The 19,665-nt window shown below is 43.3% G+C and overlaps 1 protein-coding gene across 3 annotated transcripts in view; it reads left to right on the top strand.

Annotated features, from left to right (window-relative positions):
• SUMF1 (sulfatase modifying factor 1) overlaps nt 1-19,665 on the top strand; it is a 122,420-nt gene that overhangs the window by 20,531 nt on the left and 82,224 nt on the right. Inside the window, exons 1-3 of one of the 3 annotated variants that reach the window (XM_053300236.1) lie at nt 1,089-1,277; nt 14,559-14,732; nt 17,333-17,407. In XM_053300236.1, coding sequence (XP_053156211.1) covers nt 14,559-14,732; nt 17,333-17,407 — 249 coding nt within the window. In that variant the 5' untranslated portion in view covers nt 1,089-1,277. Of the gene's footprint in view, nt 1-1,088; nt 1,513-14,558; nt 14,733-17,332; nt 17,408-19,665 lie in introns of those variants that run through there. The other 2 variants (XM_053300235.1, XM_053300237.1) reach the window with 2 other exon arrangements.

Below are 19,665 nucleotides of genomic sequence, written 5' to 3'. Positions count from 1 at the left end.
GGGCCGGCCGGTAGCCTGAGAAGAGGGCATGGGTTGCGGAGGCGGCTGTTGCCAGGTTGGCTGGTGGCCCAAGGAGAAGTGGCTGCTGCTGCGCTGGCTGGCGGGCCAAGGGGGATAGGTTGCCAGTGGGCTGAAGGGAGAGCGGCTGCTGGTGGGCTGAGGTTCTGGGGGGGAGAGCAGCCACCAGTGGGCTGAAGGAAAGCGGCTGCCGGCAGGCCAAGGATGAGGGCCGAATTGTGTGTGTGAGTGGGGGGGGAGAGCGAGAGGGTTGTGGAGCCAGGGAGTGTGAGCGAGAGGGTTGTGGGGCCAGAGAGCGCGAGCGAGAGGGTTGTGGGAGAGAGAGTTGTGGTAGGGGGAGAGCAAGTTTTGGGGAGGGGAGAGAGTGAGTTGTGGGAGGAGAGGGGGGGATGCCACAGGCTCAGTGTACTACCGCACAGATTGTCTGTGCAGGTTCAGCTAGTAGCATAGAATACAATGACGTATAAGTCAATGACACTCAGGCTCTTGATTAGAACTGCATACACCTCCCAGGTCTCCGCAGCCAGCCCCCACAAACTTGTGTCTCTCATTCTGGAACTTATGTCCCTCATTCTGACAATGAAATGTTGGCAACCCTACTCCTGGCCCCAGTAGGTGCCGGGCAGGAGGGTGGGTGCTGGGTGGGCAACAGGGACAGGGAGTGTGTGCCTGCCTTCCTCATCACCCCCTCCACCTATGCCTGCCCCCCCCCCCGCCCCCACTATCTACATCTGCCACTTTAGGGTTAGTAGAGGCCAAGGTGATGGGGCTCCTGTACCGATTTATTTTGTGAGGATAAGAGAATTTGGCCAAGTGCAAGTTTTCTGAACTTCTGCCATGCTCTATTGCACATCTGACCCGCTACTACCGTCCCAACATCCCACTGACTGATCTCATAAAGCCAAATGGAAGGCGAATATACGATCCACCGCCTTAAAAGGAGGACCAGAGAGCGTAGTGGGAGGAAAAATACACCAAAGCGTGATTTCGAGATAAAAGAGGAAATCTGTTCAGGAAAAGACTGATCAAGTTTGTAGTTCTTTCTGAAGTGGCATCCCCAGCTTTTCCCTGCAGTTATTGTTGCCGGAAACGGTGGCTGCCAGTTTCTGTGCAGGGAACAAGTTCCTCTGAAATCAACGCTTAGGAGTAAACACGCTCGTAAGGTTCGAACGAAGTGGAGTCGGCAGGAAGAAAGGAGATCAGCTGACTGCCTCTGCCCCACGTGATTCTCAACGGAACATGGCTGCGCCCAGAGAGAGGTTGATTTTGGTGGTGTTTATTTCAGAAGTACTGTGGTTGGGCTTCGCCGTATGTTTGGAGGGTAGTGATGCGGTTGAGACTTCCGAAAGCGAGGGGGATCAAGGGGCTTGTGGTTGCAACACCAACCGGGCTGGTGATGTGAAAGCAGCAGCGCAGAAATACTCTCTGGAGGCAAATGCTTCCCAGCAGCCAAACCATGGACCGAGGATGTTGTCGAGCGATGTGGGTAGGCAGGTAAGCAAGGGGATTGTTAGATACAGGTGGAAGGAGTGTTTGTATCTGTTCGTCTGTTTGATAAAACTAGTGAAGGAACTGCCAACATATGCGGGTCTGATCGTGCAACTAAGCAATATACAGGTATGAGTAGATCAGTGGCCTCTGCTCTGTTGCTATAATAAGCTAAATGCCTGATCCAGAGTAATGATTAGGGCCTCTGCAGAAAGGGCTTTTTGAAACTGCATAGGAAATATCTAATCATTACTTATGGTGGGGTTTCTTCAAAGGTCTTTCACTCCAGCTAGCATATTAGTTGATCAAAATAGTTTTTCCAACAGTTAATCAGTCTGTTGTGCGTGCAGTGACATTTTGTTCACTGATAAACTGCCCCCTTTTCCTGCAGCAGTACCCTATCTTGTGGACCTTTATCTCTCCCCCGCCCGCCTTTAAATGGACTTGTCTTGGTTGAGCTGTTCAGCACTGCAGCATATATAATACTATTTAAGGTATAGATATGTAGTTTTTACCTTTGCAAAGCTACTCTCTACCTCAGAAAGCAGGAGTGATATGGTGTGTATGATTTGTGCAGAGCCCATGTGGACTGTAGTGACATGCTTGGTCTAGTAATTTGTTCTAGTTTGGAGCCCGGATTCTCTAATTCAGTTCTGTGCTGATGTATACTAATGCATAACTATCCTTTGACTTGATGCGAATGAGCACAAGTCAATTGAGTATTGTGGATGGATGTTACATTATTAACTGACAAAAGCAGCAGTCCTCTAGGGTCTCGGGTGGATGATTTTCTTAGACCTTCTGCCTGCAGTGGTTACAGTTAACTGTCAGCGTCCTCCTGGAAATGGCTGGTGTGCATGCGCACGTCGTGCATGCGCACGTCGCACATGCGCACGAGACACTTCAAGTAAGATGCTGACCAGGGTGGCAAGGAGGTATGCTGCCGCCCCACGCCAGCAATTTTCTTCACAGTGCTGGCGGGGAGAACGTGACCAGGGGTGTGTGTTAGAGCACCCTACCTGCTCCTTAAAGGTAACCCTCCCCCTGCAGTTCGCCCAAACGCGAGACCTTCCGAATCGCTTCAGCAGTCCGTAAAAGGACTGCTGAACCAGTTTGTGCACAACCCTAACTCAATCACCTTGCTTTAAAAGGGAAGATTTGAAACAGGCCGATAGTTCTCAAAGTTGGTGGAATCAAAGGAGGGCTTTTTTAGTAGTGGTCTTACCACCACCTGCTTGAGGCTCAATGGCATCTTGCCCTCCCTTAGTGAGGCTCAATGCCATCTTGCCTTCCCTTATAAAAACAGAACATAATAACAACCCTGCTGGATCAGACCCAAGGCCTATCCACTCCAGCATCTTTTTCTTTCTCCAGCATCAAGTTTTCTTGATTACAGTCTACACCATGCTTTTTTCAAGTTTCTATGGCTGAAGTCTGAAAGGTCCAGTATTTATACTGTCCCCTAAACCTGCTTTCTCCAGAGAAAAGAACATGTAGTAGCACCAGAGGCACTCTTACCCTTGGACTTTGGGGCCAAAGTCCAGGGCCTCCACACCCCCTGGGCCCCCCAAATCCTCTTTAGCTTGTCCTGAGTGGTGTAGTTTGTGCCCTCAAGAACCTATGTGTTAAAAATGATGCTTAACTTGTAGCGATACGGGGTTGGGGCGGGGGGCTCCAATCGTCTTTAGGTCCAGACTCCCAAATTACCTAGGCGCAACTCTGGTCCAATGGCTCCAATGGCCTTCAGGTCCGGGCTCCAAAATTACCTAGGTGCACCTCTGAGTAGCATCTGTGATTGCTCTGCTGTGGAATTCCTTCCTCTCAGGGTATAATACGAAGCCATATTACTTCAGTCTACAACTGTTCTATGTACTGGGCTCCTGTGAGAATAGTATATGTGTGTTGCTGTAAAGTTCATATACATACTAACAACGAATAGTTAGTCAGGGAAAGGTGGGCAACTGTTTCTGGGACCAGAATACAATTTATTATTCAGTACATAATTGGAAAATGTATATTAATAAATGTCAGAGTTTATTCTGCATATCATTTCTCTATACCTATCCAACACCACACAACTGCTTTAAAAGGTACTAGCTGACCTGGCGCAGAGCATCTGCGCTCCTAGTCACTCCCTTCAGCCCCAGTTTGTTCTCCCCCTCCCCCCAACGGCCAGCCTGGCCTCCACTTCCTGTCGCTGCTGGGTGGCCAGCCGGCCACTTCCTCTCACTGGCCGCTCTCCTTCCTCTCCCCCCTCCCCTCGCCTGTGAAATCTCACGAGAGCTGCCACTCATGGGATTAGTGATGGGTATGCCTTAGAGAAATATAGATAGATAGATAGATAGATAGATATTTTCAAGGTCCATTTAAAAGCTGGCAGAGAGATCAAATCCCACATCTCTGTAGGGAGTACGTTCAAAAATTTAGGGGTGGCAACTGAGAAGAAGGTATAATACCTGATTCTGTTTCACTGCCATATGAGTTGGCAGCAACTGTAGGTGGAGCTCCCCAGATCATCTTAATTGTTGGGATTTGCTTGCTCTAAGACATGCTTGATTATATTTGAGTGTATGTGTACTGGATTGGGGGTGGAGGCTGGTTCTGTTTGTCTCCTCATCACTTTCTGATTTGAATTCAAACTGAGAGGTTCTCCCTCTTTCTGCATAAAAGACTGTTAGTCTGTTTGTTGTTTTCTTAGCCCATGTTTTAGTTGGTAATATCAAACTCATGTTTCTTAGTTAAAGTTGGCTTCCTGTTCAATTACATATAGTAAACATTATAGTAAACACAACATTAGTAAACAGTGGCATTCATGTAGAAAAAGATAAGTACCTTGGATCTAAGCTGTTTAGGACTTCATATGTAATTAGAAGCTCTTTGTATTTTGCCCAGAAATGTATCAGTAGCCATTGCAATGCTCTTAGAACAGGAATATGTCATACACACAGTCTTCAAATTCTTAAAAGGCTTTCAGAAGGAAGAGGGGATACGATTGCTCATCTCCATTTTACTGAAATAAAAATGAGACATCGTAGTTCTTCAACCACATAAGGAGTTTGATTTTAGGTTAAATGTTATAAAAAACATTTTATTCATTCATTCATTCATTCATTCATTCATTCATTCAATTTCTATAGTGCCCTTCCAAAAATGGGTCAGGGCGGTTTACAATTAAAAACAAAACAATTAAAATCACTTAACAGTTAAAAACAGAGACTATAAAACACCATAAAAGAATTAACAGTTAAAACATTCAAAACAGTTTAAAAACCATGGAAAACCAGTTTATAGCAAGTTAAAAACATTTACAACAATTTAAAAACCCTGGAAGGCCAGGCCTTGAAGGCCAATAATGAATTCAAATTACTGATTTCTGCAGGGACTGCATTCCACAATCCAGGAGCAGCTACAGAGGAGGTCCGCCTCTGAGTCGCGGCCAGACAAACCGGTGGTAACCGGAGACGGACCTCCTCTGTAGCTGCTTCTGGTTTGCTGGCTGTTAAAGCACATTGGATTGGATACAGAGAGGACTCGTATGAGCACACAGCCGGTGGGTTTGCAATTTTTGTAACTCCCCTATATTATGCCATACTGTTTCCAAAGGTGCCCCTACCCTCAGGATTGGCTTTTCAGTGAGTACTAGGGCTTCAGCATGAAGGAGTAAATGGGAAAATCCAGTTTTACAAGTGGAACACCACTCACAGTTCTCTACATCCAGACTATTATGTATTGTAGGTTGGTTAAAGTGATTTGTAAATTTATCAGTTAAAATGGCATGTGGTTGTACGGTAAGTGTTATTCCAGTGCTGACACTTAATGTCTATAATGGAACATTTCCATTGTAACCGGAATGAAATTGGCACAGTCTTCAAACCATTTGGATACATTGCTCTCTTTGGTTACCTTCAGTCTCTCAGATTTTGGCACTACTAAAAACAATTTTTACAAAATGTGGCACACTTATGGATAGCCAAAAAGTCTTTCAAATTCCTGTACAGACTCTGCAGAATGAAAAGATCAACAACTCGGAAATCTTACATTATTAGCAAAAGCCAAACTGCTGCCTTTGTTGTGCTGCTAGAACAGGTGTCTGTTCTGGCAAGGCTTGGTTGCAGAATGGAGGACCATGCTGGGTGATGTAATATCATTTGTATGCTTGCCAATGTCTTTGTTAAATGGAAATGGGAACTGTGTCGCTGCTGGTAAATTGATCTGTGCTGTGCGAGTTATTAGCAGCAGAGAACTGTAGCTGCGCAAAAGAAATATGAGTTATACTCCTGGACAATATAACGTCGTTCAGCCTCACCGGTTCTGTCTTGAGTAACTTGAGTTTTTGTGTGGCAGGCACTTTATAAGCCTGCCCCTTTGTGTCATTACTGTGGTTCATTGAATGTTCTTGGCTGAACATTTCTTTCAGTTCACAGTAGCATTTTGATGAATGCTTCTCAGAACTTTATGTATGAAGAATGCTGGATTGCTCTTGTACTATTGGTTATTGATTGTTTCATGCTTTTTAAATTACAGCAATAAATATTAGGGGCCTAAGATGGAAGAAACAGCCAGCCTTCGATTTATTGCTTATAGTCCAGAAACCCTAGAGTGGGAGTGATTCTAGGGATTTGCTCCTTATGTTTACTTGTAATGAGAGGGAGCTGTCCTGCTGTTATCAGTGGGGCTTGGGAGTTGACACATTGAAAACAGGTGATCTCCAGAAGCTTCCATAAGCAAAGAAGGTGTGGAGGAGAGGCTAGTGCTCTCCTATATTTAACAGGAAAGAAGACGTGTGGACCTTGTCTTGCATTCAGGTAAATACGGTTGCCACTCTCCCCACTTCTCAGCGACATATGGAGAGGTTTAAAGAACCAGGAAGAAGGGGTGAGAATGGATGGAGCAGCCTGTATCTCTCATGCCACTTCTCTGAATCTTCCTGCACGCCAGTTGAGAAGCGGGGAGAGTGGCTTTTTATTTCAGTTGAGTTGGGCAGGGAGGGGGAGTAGAAAACTGCAAATAATGAATATCCCTGGTCAATATGCAAATATATAACAATTATATTATATATTAAATATAATATAATGCAAAAATAAATAACCTGTTAAATATGCAAATATCCCCTGTAATAATTAAACTGATATACAGGGAGATGGCCCACGAATGGGCGAAACCACTATTTGATGGCCACCTGTATATGTTTTAGATTCTTTTAAATTAATGTGCTTAGAAAAGGGAAGTAAAAGAACAGTTTTTAAATTTTTTAGGATTTCAATTTGAAACATTATTCATTTTATTGAATAATTACCATACATGGTAAATTTGAATCTGAGAAATATCTTCTTTTTCTCTTGGGCATGTGGGATGTTGGAATTATTTGTTTTCTCCCCCCCCTTTATTCTTTATTAAAACAAATCTTTATTAAAACAAATTTACAATGCTAAACAATATTGATTCAGACACAAACAGCAAAGCATAATACAAAAAACCATAATTCATCAATCCCTCTACACTATTGTCTGTGGTAGGAAAACAACCATAATTTTTCCAGTTGGTATAAATGTTTGGAATTATTGATCTGATTATTAAGTGTTAAAAATCTGAGAATAATAAAATATGATTTTATTCAGAATTTCTTCAAAACAATACAAATAATAATAATTATTATTTAAACCTTTCCCCCAACATATTCCAGTGTAAAAAGAAACCAACCAATTATTCAAAATATATAATAGATAAACCAACTTTAGTTATTAAATATAAATGGCAAAGCCAGAGAAAAGATTATAAGATGAGTTTTAAAAAATGACTTTTGCCCTTGTTCTAATTTTTTCAGACTCTGAAAGAAGGCACTAAAATGCCAAGGGCAGCCTAAAAGGTCAACATTTCACAATTCAACATTTGGAGACTACCAGTTCTTCTACACAGGACTGATATACAAGCAGAGTCATTATCTGTGTCTTTGAGCTGATCCAGTGACAGTCTGATTCATTACCCAGTGATCATTTTTGTTGAGTTTTGAACTGGGCTTTGTTATAATTTATCTCTATGGCATGATTACCACTCCGCCACAGTGGACTGTCATTAGCAGCAACACCAGAGGGAGGAGGGGTGGCCTGGCCTGACCTGAGAAGTCCTCCATGTGATGTGAAACACTCATGAGTTTGTGTTAATACGTGCAACAATGTGATATAGAAATCAATCCTGCACAAAACTTGTATGGCAGCTGGAAAAAAGGATATCCCAGCCTTCTCTCAAACATTCAGCATGCTTTCTGTCTGCAGGGATTTCTGGGGTGGCGGAGGGGCACTTCAATTTGTATTCCCCCCACCCCACCTCAAAGCTCTGAAATCGTATAGTCTTGGAATAGTGCTGTTTGTGTAGAGCAAGTCTCAAGCTTTGTACTAATTAAATATGATACAGTGACATTGCCCAGAAGGTTATCCAATAGATCAGTTCCTAAAGAAGGATGGTGATTCAGGTGGACTCTCTTTTTAATATTGGAGAGGGAAGTGGGCAAACTCACCCACTGCAACTCATACCCCAGACACAAGTTATACTTAAGTGAGGCTTGAGCTTCATTTATGACTTTATGAAACTATCTTATGTTGCCAGACACTGGCCCATTGTAAGAGTGGTTCTCTGAGGTCTTAAGCAGATCTTTCCTATTCCTGTTACCCAAGATCCTTGAACTTGGGTGGTCCTTATGTGCTGCTCTGCCAATGAGGCATGAGTCTTCCAGGCTGAGTGCTCCTTAGGCTGGGGATTTAGGAAGGGAAAGTTTGGCTGTTTGGAGAGAGGGAGGGGGTAGGTAGGCTTGGGTGTGCTCCTGGATATCCAGGTAGTGGCCAAGGACAGCAGTGCCTTTGCACAGCTTCAGATGGCGCATAACAACACCCTTTCCTAGAAAACAAACAATCCTAAAACAATACAAACTAAAATAGCTTGTTTCCAAGCATAATTCAGGGTGTTGGTCACTATCTTTAAAGCCCCAAATGGCATTCCTTTGCCATTGGAAAGAAGTGTGATATGGCCTTTTAGTTGTGACACTCAGGATCTGGAGCTCTTTCCACAAGGCCTACCTCACTGCTAAGCTTTTGGTACGTGAGGAAGACTTTGGCTGGGCATTTGATCTCGTCCACCTCAATCCACTGCTGTCCATAAGTTTGTACCCTATGCTGTGTTTTTTTTAGTTTTTGGTGCCTTAGTATTGTTTGCATATTTTGCATCCCACTGTCTTGTAAACTGACTCATAAGCTTCCTTGGCAGGAGGATGGTTAGGGCCCAAAAAAGTGGTGGGCGGGTGTATATATGGACAGTTAAGTTCAAAATATGATAAAATACAATTTCATGGACAATCAGCCTTGAAGCTGTCTTTCAGTGTGCATTGAGAGAAACTTATCTCTCGGCATTGTGAGATGATTCAACAACTAAGGAACCAAAAAAAACCCAAAAGGGTTTTGTTCTGCCTTAATTTTAGAAACTCTCCTGCTCCTGTGTGTTTTTCTGAGATAATTTAGGGGGTGGGCCATTAATCTGTGATTGCCAAACCAATGTGACTATAATGAGTCAGCAAGAAATGGAAAGATAGGTAGTCCTACAGTTCATATTTCTGTCATTGTTGTGTGTGGGTTTTTTTAGATCAAAAGGAATTGCAGAAGGAATGTTTGTAGAGAAGATTTCAAGTGCTAAACCAAGAAAGAGAGTACACAGTTCTCCCAGTTGGTGGGTTGTGTTGATAATGATGAGTAGGCATTTAGACACCTGCTGCTCGTGAAAGATGCAGGAGGTATCGCTAACCTTGAGTCTAGTAAAGCTTAGGAAATAAATAGAATTCTGTTGAAAACACTTCTGCAGGTGTATCATTTATTCCTTAGGGGCCTTCTCAGCTTACAGCTAATTTTGTGCAGATTTCACATATGTCTAAATGTAAAGTAGTCTCATGAAGCTGCTTCATATTGGTACTGGGAAGTGTTTTACTGTTGAATTTCTGTGTGTTATGTGGCTGTTTAAAAGCACAGGAGTCCTGCCAAAGGGAAATAAATAAATGACTGCTATATCTGAAAGATGGCTGATGTATCTGTACACTTGGAACTGAAAGCAAAATTGCTTGGATACATAGTCCTACCTTTACTAAAACGTATGGACAAACTTAACTTGTAATAACTTTTCTACTTACTTATGGAGGAAACTTCCAAAATATGAACACAAAACACATCTTTCTTTCTTTCTTTCTTTCTTTCTTTCTTTCTTTCTTTCTTTCTTTCTTTCTTTCTTTCTTCCTTATCTATCTATATCTATCTATCTATCTATCTATCTATCTATCTATCTATCTATCTATCTATCTATCTATCATATTTATAAACCGCCTCCAGCTTGCTTTTCTGGGTGGTATACAATGAAAACAATACAAATTAAACACAATTTTAAAATGATTAAAACATTAAAATCATTTAAAACCCAACATAAAAATGATTATGAATGGGAGCAGCTTTAGTGCTGCTTCCGCTTCCTTCTCTGCTTATTGTTCATGACCAGATGACATTCAGTGTAGATGATCTGTGCAGAGGCCCATTGGGCATGCAAGGTGGCCTCAAAAATGGCTGGAGGTGAGCCCTAGAATGGGCCAAAGACCACCCAATCCTGGCGATTTGGCACATAATGGAGGTCAGCGGGGAGAGGATGAACTTCCGGAGATCACCCCCTGTGGCCATATCTAAGCCCCTGGACTGGGTGGTGGTGAGTGAAATTTATTTAGTAACCCACCCACCCCTGAACGGCCGATGGGAGTGGGGGGTTGGTCCAATACCGAACTGGGGTGGGATGGGTTCGGTCAGGAGTGTAGCAAGGTTGGAGTGGGCCGAGACAAGATTTTAAAATGCCCCCTCCCCACTCATGAAGTAAAGAAATCTTAAATGAGGCTTAATAGTGGTAACAAAAAGCATAGTTATAAAAGTGTGTGTGTGTGCCACAATAGAACATCATCCTAAGTTATTTTTTTAAAGGTTTTGTAAATTGTGGACGATGCAAGTCATTTAATGGTTCTAGAGAAAGACATGCTGTTCTGGTAGCTCCAGGTCTTAACACTCACATCAATTTCGGAGGATGAATACAACTGAAGGAAGCCCGGGCGGGTGTGCGGCTGGGGGAGTCAGTCATGTGACTTGCCTCTGGGAGGTGGGCAAGGCAGTGGGCCCTCAGACAACTGTCTCCCCTTGCCCTATTATAGTTATTCCCCTGGGTTTGGTTCACTATCGACTATCGAACTGAACAAGTTAACCCCTGCTAACTTGGCAAAGAGGCACCTTTTAACATGGTGAGTCTCTTTATTTAGCAGGGGAAGAGTAACTGGCCCTATCCACCCCCAGCACAGTACTTCCAGTGACTGTTGCTGGTGTGTGTCCTATGTTTCTTTTTAGATGGTGACCTTTTTAGATTGGATCCCTTGGGGACAGGGATCAATCATATTTATTTGTTATTTCTCGGTGTAGACTGCCCTGAGCCATTTTTGGAAGGGTGGTATAGAAATTGAATGAATAATAATAATGTCAAACCTGTTAGACAGTGAACCTGTTTGCACATCCCTACACCGCACTGCCCTGCCAAGCACCTTACTTCCCTCCATTATCGTGTGTGGGCCTGATGCTGGCCCCCCTTCACCACCCCCTGCCTTGCTGCTGCTGCCACCTTCCTCCCGTCACTTCATCTTCTGCCAGAAAGGGGGCAGATCGGTTCTTTCCTTTTATGTGCAAGTGAGAAAAGAAGCAAACCTCTCACCCTGTTGCTGGCAAGAGGCCGGATGGCTTGCTTCTTCTCTTGCTCGCGTACAAGAGGAAACAACTGATACATGGAGCCAGTGAAGTAAGCAGCAAACAGAGGAGGAGGCGGCGGCAGCAAGCCAGGGGGCAGTGCAGAGGGGCCAGCGCCAGGCCCCCACATTATGATGGAGGGGAGCAGTGGCAGCTCCTCAACAGTAGGTGGCTTGTATTCTTCGGATGCACCCACCCAATTACAGCTTTGCCTCTTGGACTGTGATTGGATTACTAGACTATTTTTAATTGTGCTTAAAAGTCATCTATATATATTTAATTTAAATTTATTTATTTACGGCACAAGATCAAACATAATGTACATACAACAAGCAGCAATAGTATAGTTATCAGAAGAAAAAAAGGGTGGGGAAGAATAACACATAAAACATCAATTAAAATTAGTTAAAATATTTCTTATTTTTATAGCAACTGCACAAAATCTGGTCATGGCCAAGGTAATTCTGACCTGACAGGAAGAGCTCAACATGGAACTCATCCTGATGTCCCCAAAATTTGCACAAATAAGGTTCAAGCCAGGAAGTACGGATGGTTTTGTAAAAGGTACAGTGTAAAAGCACATGTGCAGTTGTCTCAACCACTTCTGCACCACAGAGACATAGTCGATCCTTATAAGGGACGCCCTTATACCTTCCCTCCAAAACCATAGATGGCAGGACATTAAATTGAGCCTGGGAGAATGCTCTCCTTTGGGTCAGAGCAGACAAGTACATAAGATAAATTGCTGGAAATGGGTAACTTGAGAAGTAATCATTATAAGCTCCAATAGAGACCCTACTCAGCTTCCTTTGTTTCTCCAGGTCCCAAATTCTCTGTTTTAAAACTTTTTTGACTAAATCTGGGTCTAAGGGGTGTATGTATTGCTCAGAAAACCCACAATTACCCAGTATGACCTGTACACTTTTCTTCCAAATGGACTGATATTCGTCCTTTAAAACCAAAGGAATCAAGCCCTACCCATGAGAGTTAATTTTGTGCCAATAATTAATTAAACGTAACCAAGCCTGGGCTACTGTCCTGGTAATGCCTGCCTCTAAACAAAGCGACGCATTCGAGACACAACAAGGGAGTTGGAAAATACCTCGTAGAAATCTTGTTTGAACCCGTTCAAGTGACTGTAGATTTCCTGTCAAAGAAATCTGTATTCTGTAGAGCAGCTGGGCTAGAATTGTAGCTTGGTAAACCTTCAGCGCAGCAGGAATGGAATAAGCCCCTTTGGTGTAAAAAAATTTTAATACAGCTGTGACTGTATGTTGAGCCTTAGTGGCTCTTAAAAGTGGTCATGAGGGATTTCATATTGAATTGGAGTAGTGCTACTGGAAAAGGGTTTTGTTTTTTTAACCATTTCCCAATTTGAATTGCCCCCATTGCTACTACTACATAACCCCATTCGGGGAATAATGATATGTACTTTGCCTTGACAGCTTTGGAGTAGAATTAAATAATCCGGAAGATCCAATCACGGCTCTGCCATGTTGCATGTTAGTTTGGCATTTTTGTGCAAATATAGTCGTGCCTGATACAGCCCATGAAAGAAGGTAGGCAGCTGGATTTTTCCAGAGCAGGGAAATTGCAGTGAAGCAGCTTCTTATCCAGGAATTTTACTTAAAGAATTGTGGGTGGTGGGAGAGGAGAACGTGCCTGTTTCTAATTTTGGAAGCCTGGCACTTCCCTGGTGATTTTTTAGTTCAGTTTGCACAGTTTCTTCTGATCAATAATATCTCATTAAGCTTAGTACTTGCTGACTATGAACCAGTTGTTATGATCAAGACTTCTCTAGCACCTAAGGAAATGCAGGCATACAGGCCTGGCATATTGTGGGTGGGTGTAGTGCAAACCAGCCTTTGACAAACACCCATATATACTCTCATTGGATTCCTTGCTCACAGATGGTCAATCCTACAGCTCCATAGTTCTTGCAAAGCACTGCACAACCATAACAGGATGAGTACATCATGGTAGGAAAAATACCATTTCTTTTCACAGCTTGACATGGGCTAGTGCTGAACTGAACTTGTCTTTCTGCTCATCAGTGCTATATGACAATATCTAATGCAAATGTTCTCCACCTATTTCTATCCATGTATTGCAAGTTTAAGACTCCCAAGTTCTTTGAACAGATTTTAGTCTCATGTGAAGATTCTCTCTCTCTCTCTCTCTCACACACACACACACACACACACACACACACACACACACACACACACAAAATTGAACCTGGACCATAGCTGATCTGGCAGTAAAAACTAACTGTGATGGCTATCCTCCTTTGAGTTTTCCAGATTCATTTGGTAGCTAAAAATTGAATGCAGAACTAGATAGACCTCTTGCTTGATCCAGCAAGATCATCTGGAAACAGGATTGTATGGGCTGGGTCTCATTCAATAAGAATGTTGTTTTCTTGAGGTAGTCCTCCAGAGATTCCTAATAGGCTTCTTTGCTTCTGCCTCTTACTTGCTGTACTACAGCAAGCAAGAATGATCTTGAATGATCCCAGATTGGTTATGTTGTATTTTGTGAATACTGTGAAATCCATACATTATATCATATGTATAGGGTGACAGGTTTGTCCCTTGTCACATTTGGTCATTTATCAAATGTGTGAACTGATCTGAACTCACTTACTCTACTTCCTCTATTTGCTATGTGTCAATAATCTCTGCTATGCTGTTTCTTACAACCTGAAGAGCCTGACAGTCAAGCCATTCACATTTTGCTGTAACCTGGTTTTCTAACTGTTTTGAATGTTTTAATTGTTATTCTTTTATGGGGTTTTATAATCTCTGTCTTTAACTGTTAATTGATTTTTAATTGTTTTGTTTTAATGTATATCGCCCTGAGCCATTTTGGAAGGGTGGTATAGAAATTGAATAAATAATAAATAATTTTCTCTTGAGTCTTGCCTGAAATGTACTTTCATGTATTTGTACTCCATTGTCACCTGACTACATTATCCAATCACGGCTTGCTGATTATCCCTCTGGCTAAGGATATTGTAATCCTTCTGGGAAGAGACTGTTATGTGTATCTTGCCACAATCTTGGACAAATCTCTGTTCCTCAGCAGCAAAGCCCTACTTGTAAAATGAAGATTGCTTCTCACAATAGGACCATAGTGAAAAGGTGTGAACCATATATTATATATTTTGAAGTCAACCCGAAGGTTGCTTAGCTCCACTACCAGTGAAACTCTGCTAATTTTATTATGCCTGAAATGGTCTCCTTCTTTTCATAGATGGCCTCTATTCCAGCTGGAGTGTTTACGATGGGAACTGATGAACCAGCTATAAAACAGGATGGAGAATGGCCTGCAAGGAGGGTCCACATCAGCCATTTCTACATGGATCGCTATGAAGTCAGCAACATGGAGTTCAAGACATTTGTGAATGCCACTGGCTATGTTACAGAGGTATGGGTCAGAGCAAAATTTCTTTCAAAGAAAGTGACTTTGCTTGCTGTGTTTGGGTTAGTTAAATAGAGCCTGAGTCTTGTTCTCAGAGGGGGAAAAAATCAACAGGTTTGTATGATAAAGAAAAAATGAAATGCGTTCCTGCTCCCCATTTTGAGATGTTGTGGGGTGGGGGAAGCTATAAAATAATAGTTTGAAAGGATTTTTAAAAAAATCTTAAGGACCATGCAGTAGGTAAATTCTGTACCAAGAAGAGCCAAACGTGTCTTGAATAAACTGTGTAGATACATGGAAACCTGCCAATAATCTTTTAGAGTGAATGAGAGTGGCAGACAATTGAAATGCTGGATGTACCTCCCTGCAGTACAGTGGAATGTACTAGGACTTTGGTGCTGTTATGTTTCAAAAAGGATGTCTTGAGGTTTCAGCCCAGCAACCTATGTGGGAGTGAGTAAGAGTCAACTGAGTCTAGTGAGATTAGATTAGATTAAGAGCAAATAATTCGCTTAAGTAGTATCTGTAGCAATGGTACGTGTGATCCAGTAAGCATTGGCACCAGGGGGATGCTGAGGTAAAATGCTGTGGTGGTTCCCTTACCATGCCTTGTAAAATGGTAGCAGTCTGGGAAAATGGATGGATGCTCTTCCTTCAACACTGCTGCTCTAACTGAGGGCAGGTACTAAAGCAGAAAGTCTGCTGCTACCCTGTTGGCCTGGGAAGCGTACTGGGTGATGTGGGTAGCAGTGGGCACTCCTCCTTCCAAAGTGGTGCCTTTTTAGATTTTCTATATCTCATTGTCCTGACAGTGTGAGGAAAGCAGACACTGGAAATGGTGCTGCTGTGGAAGGAGGGACGAAAGCTGCTGTTACTGCCCACTATCACCTGGTAAATGTCCCAGACCTGAATGGGAAGTCCTACATGTAACAGTGGACATTCCTTGGAAGGACTAGGGCTTCAGGGCTGTACTTATATGATTGATGTGAGCTTTCAGGTTTGTGCCAGACCTAGTCAGTTCCAGGTTCCAGTGCAGGTGAGAGAGATGAGCTTTCCAGTGTACTTTGTAGTATGGCAGCATAGCTTTCCTGTTGTAAACCACGTGTGCTGTGCAACAAAGACGGGCACTTCCAAGTAATGAAGCCCAAAACAAAACAAACTCCCAGCTCCCTTGAAGTTAGAACTCTGAATGCTTTTTAGCAAACATCTTGGTATGTTTGTGTGTGGAGTTATAAAATAGACAGTTTCAGGCAGCTAGGAACTTCAGACCATCAAGAGATGATCTTTACTGCTGTTTCTTCGTTAGTGTCCATCCCTTCCATTTGTCTTCCACAACTGTGGTGTGTGCATTCCAGGATTAAGAGCTAAAAGCTAAATCTCAGCCAGCTCATTTGTTGTCCTGTTTCCGGCAAAAGCCACTCATACTGTCCATATCTTTCTTGATAGCTCAGAATGTGTGTGGCAACATGCCTTGCATGTTTTTCTGAAGATCCTCAGTGAAAACATATTCAGTGTTATCCATTTGCATCCATTACTAAGATTCACATAGCCCAAGGGCCCATTTCTTTCTGCTTCTAAAGAGTTGAATTTTGAAAGCTTTCAGAACACAGTCCAGTGGATTTTGCTGCACTAAAATCCATAGTACGCTTATGATGTGTTGAATTGTGCCCTAAAGCTTTAGTTGCAGCAAACCTCCTTATTACCATTTTCTAAATACAGTGGTCCCTCGACTTACAAACTACTCGACATAAGTATTTTTCGAGTTACAAACGGCAGTTTTAGATCCGGTTTTAGATGCGGTTTTTTCGACTTACAAATTTTTAGATGGGGTTTCCTCGACTTACAAATTTTTAGATGGGGTTTCCTCGACTTACAAATTTTACATGCGGTTTCCTTGACTTGCCTGCCTGTTTACTGCCTGTTTATTCTTGAAAAGAAATGTTCCTGTGCAGTTTGCAAGCCTTACTGGGGGTCTGGGTCTTTTTTCTAGGCTCCGGAACGCATTAATCCATTCCCAATGCATTCCTATGGGAAACCGCTTTTCGACTTACGAATTTTTCGACTTACAAATGTGCATTCGGAACGGATTAATTTCGTAAGTAGAGGGACCACTGTAGTGGAATTTAGGACAGTCAAAATGCTACTCCTTTCAACAGAAGTAGAAATGTTGACGGGTTGAATATCCTGACTAATGCTGTGCTTGTGCAAGGACGTTGTACTAGCGCAATGTTACTGCACTAGCTAGTTGTGCTAAGTCCTGGACCTCTCATTTAAGACTAATGCTGTGCTGGCACAAGTATGTTTGCACTTGTGCAACATGTGACACACCTGATATGTTTAAAAGAGAACTTCGGTGCAAGAGCACAATTTTTAAAAACCTCTTGACTTCACACAGCTATGTGATCTTCTTATCCCTTGTGTCTAGCTATGATGTGCTGTTTCTTGAATAGTAAGCTCCAAACTGATATTAGAAAGAACGGAATAAAGGCCATTGTGCACTTAATTGTCTCATTTGATGTTTTCTTTGGGCATCTTGAGAATAAAAACATTTGTGCAACCAACTTGCAAATCTGATCAACTTTCTTCCTCTCCTTTCCCCCCCATAGGCCGAAAGATATGGAGATTCCTTTGTGTTTGAAGGCATGTTGAGTGAACAAGTGAAGACTGGAATTCATCAGGCAGTGAGTCTTGTATTTTTTCAGCTAGTGCTCTCTGTAGGGGTGTACACAAATCAAAGACTGTGATTCGATTTGAGGTCAAATCTAATCACATGTGCCCCCCCACCCCCAATTGATTTGTTGAAAACAGCCAGCTTGGTCTACCCACCAATCCCAATTGGTAGACCAGCTCTCAAACTGGGATTTTTCTGGGGAGAGCTGGTCTACCAATTGAAATTGGTGGGTAGACCAGCCCTCCACTCCGGACTTAGTGCATCAGTCTGCCTCAGAAGATAGCTGGTCTTGGAGCTATCCTCCAAGGAGAGGAGAGCTGGTCTTGTGGTAGCAAGCATAACTTGTTGCCTTAGCTAAGCAGGGTCCACCCTGGTTGCATATGAATAGGAGACTAGAAGTATGAGCACTGTTAAGATTCCCACCCACCCACCCACCCCCCCGGGGGATGGAGCCGCTCTGGGAAGAGCAGAAGGTTTCAAGTTCCCTCCCTGGCTACTCCAAGATAGGGCTGAGAGAGATTCCTGCCTGCAACCTTGGAGAAGCCGCTACCAGTCTGTGAAGACAATACTGAGCTAGATAGACCAATGGTCTGACTCAGTATATGGCAGCTTTCTATGTTCCTATGATAGGTCTACTTGGGTAGACTTGTCCTCTGAGGTGGGTTGACACACCAAGTCTGGAACAGAGGACTGGTCTACCCACTGATCCCAATTGGTAGACCTGCTCTCCCCAGAAAGAAGTGCCATTTTGAGGCCCATTTTCCCAACCAAATGCCTCAAAATGGCATTCAAATTGCCCGAATCGATTTGGGTTGAATTGGAGGTGATTCTCCTCGACCCTGAATTGGGTCTTCTATTTTGAGGGTGATTCAATTCAGGGCTGAATCTGCAAATCACCCCTGATTTGACCCGAGTCCATTTGGAAGCGAATCTATTTGCACAACCCTAGTGCTCTGGCCTAATAATTCAAGGCTGTGAATGCTTTACTGTAGCTGTAATCGTAATACAGTCTGCTGTAATACCATAATCAAAGAATTTGGGGATCTACAAAGTTCTGTTAGATTTCAGTGCAGGACACATTACAATAAACTTTGAGGATGGGGTTTCTGTTGGCATTATGCTCCTACCTGTGTTCCCTGGAGAAAGGAGAGATGCAAATGAAACAGGTGCACACATTAGGGAAAATTGCTTTTGTTTTTTTCTCTCCTTTTTAGGGAATACTAGCAGACACGGCGCATAGCACCTGCGCCGCTAGTTTGTCGCCGTGCTTTCCTTCCCTTGCTGGCGCCCACCTCCTCTCACCTTTCCCTCCCCACCGCCGGGAGCGATTTCCTTCCCCACCGGGCACCCAGCCAGGCTCCTCTCAGCGGCGTGGCCCCTGTTCTTGCCTTTCCCTCCCCGCCCACCTGGGCTCATCTCGGCAGTGCGGCTCTGCCGCCCACCTCCTCTCAACTTTCCATCCCTGCCCACCAGAAGTGCTTTCCTTCCCCCCACCACAACTTTCTCCCTCCTTTTCCCAGCGGCCAGGCCAGGGCCGCCCTCCTCCTTAGCCCAACAGCTACTTCGCCTGTCAGCCTCTGCTTCCTCCTAAGCCTCGCCACCCACCCTAACCTTAACCCCCTCACCACCTGCCCCACAACCTTCTGGGCCAGTTTGCTTCTCCCCCTGCCTCTCTGCGAGAGTTCCTTGAGAGAGTTTGGCAGCTCTCACGAGTTTTCCCCGACCCATTCCCCTTCTACGCATTCCCCATTCCCCGACGCATTCCCCTCCTACGCATTCCCCATCTATGCATGGACTGTCCTAGTGAAATAAATATATAGCTATATAGAAGACAGATATATAGATATGATGGCCCATACTAACTCGTAAGAGCCACAGAGTTATGTCTGTCCTCTCTGTGTTTCTTTCTTAGGTTCTGAAACTGCTAAATGGATAGTGCCTTTGTAAAGCCCACAGTGTGCATGCCATACTTATTCTCATTCTTTAAAATGAATTATTACCACCTTTTCTTATTTTTCCTAAACAATAGAAACAAATTCAGTTAACCCTTTTCTTGCAGCATACAAATTGCACATCCGTTTTATCCCCTCTCTAACCCTCAACCCTAAAACTATAGCACCAGATGGACAAATAATTAATGAGAAAGCGGGGTGGAAAGAGGTAGCTTACTGCATGAGTTAGTATGTTCTTAGTCGTATAATGATAAATCCTCATGTTTTGAGGTAATCTTACCGAATATTTGAAGCAGTCTAGGGACCCACGTTTGTA

The sequence above is a fragment of the Hemicordylus capensis genome, chromosome 2, assembly GCF_027244095.1.
Source record: "Hemicordylus capensis ecotype Gifberg chromosome 2, rHemCap1.1.pri, whole genome shotgun sequence".
Classification (NCBI taxonomy): Eukaryota; Metazoa; Chordata; class Lepidosauria; order Squamata; family Cordylidae; genus Hemicordylus; species Hemicordylus capensis.
This window is presented reverse-complemented; position numbering and strand designations above follow the sequence as displayed.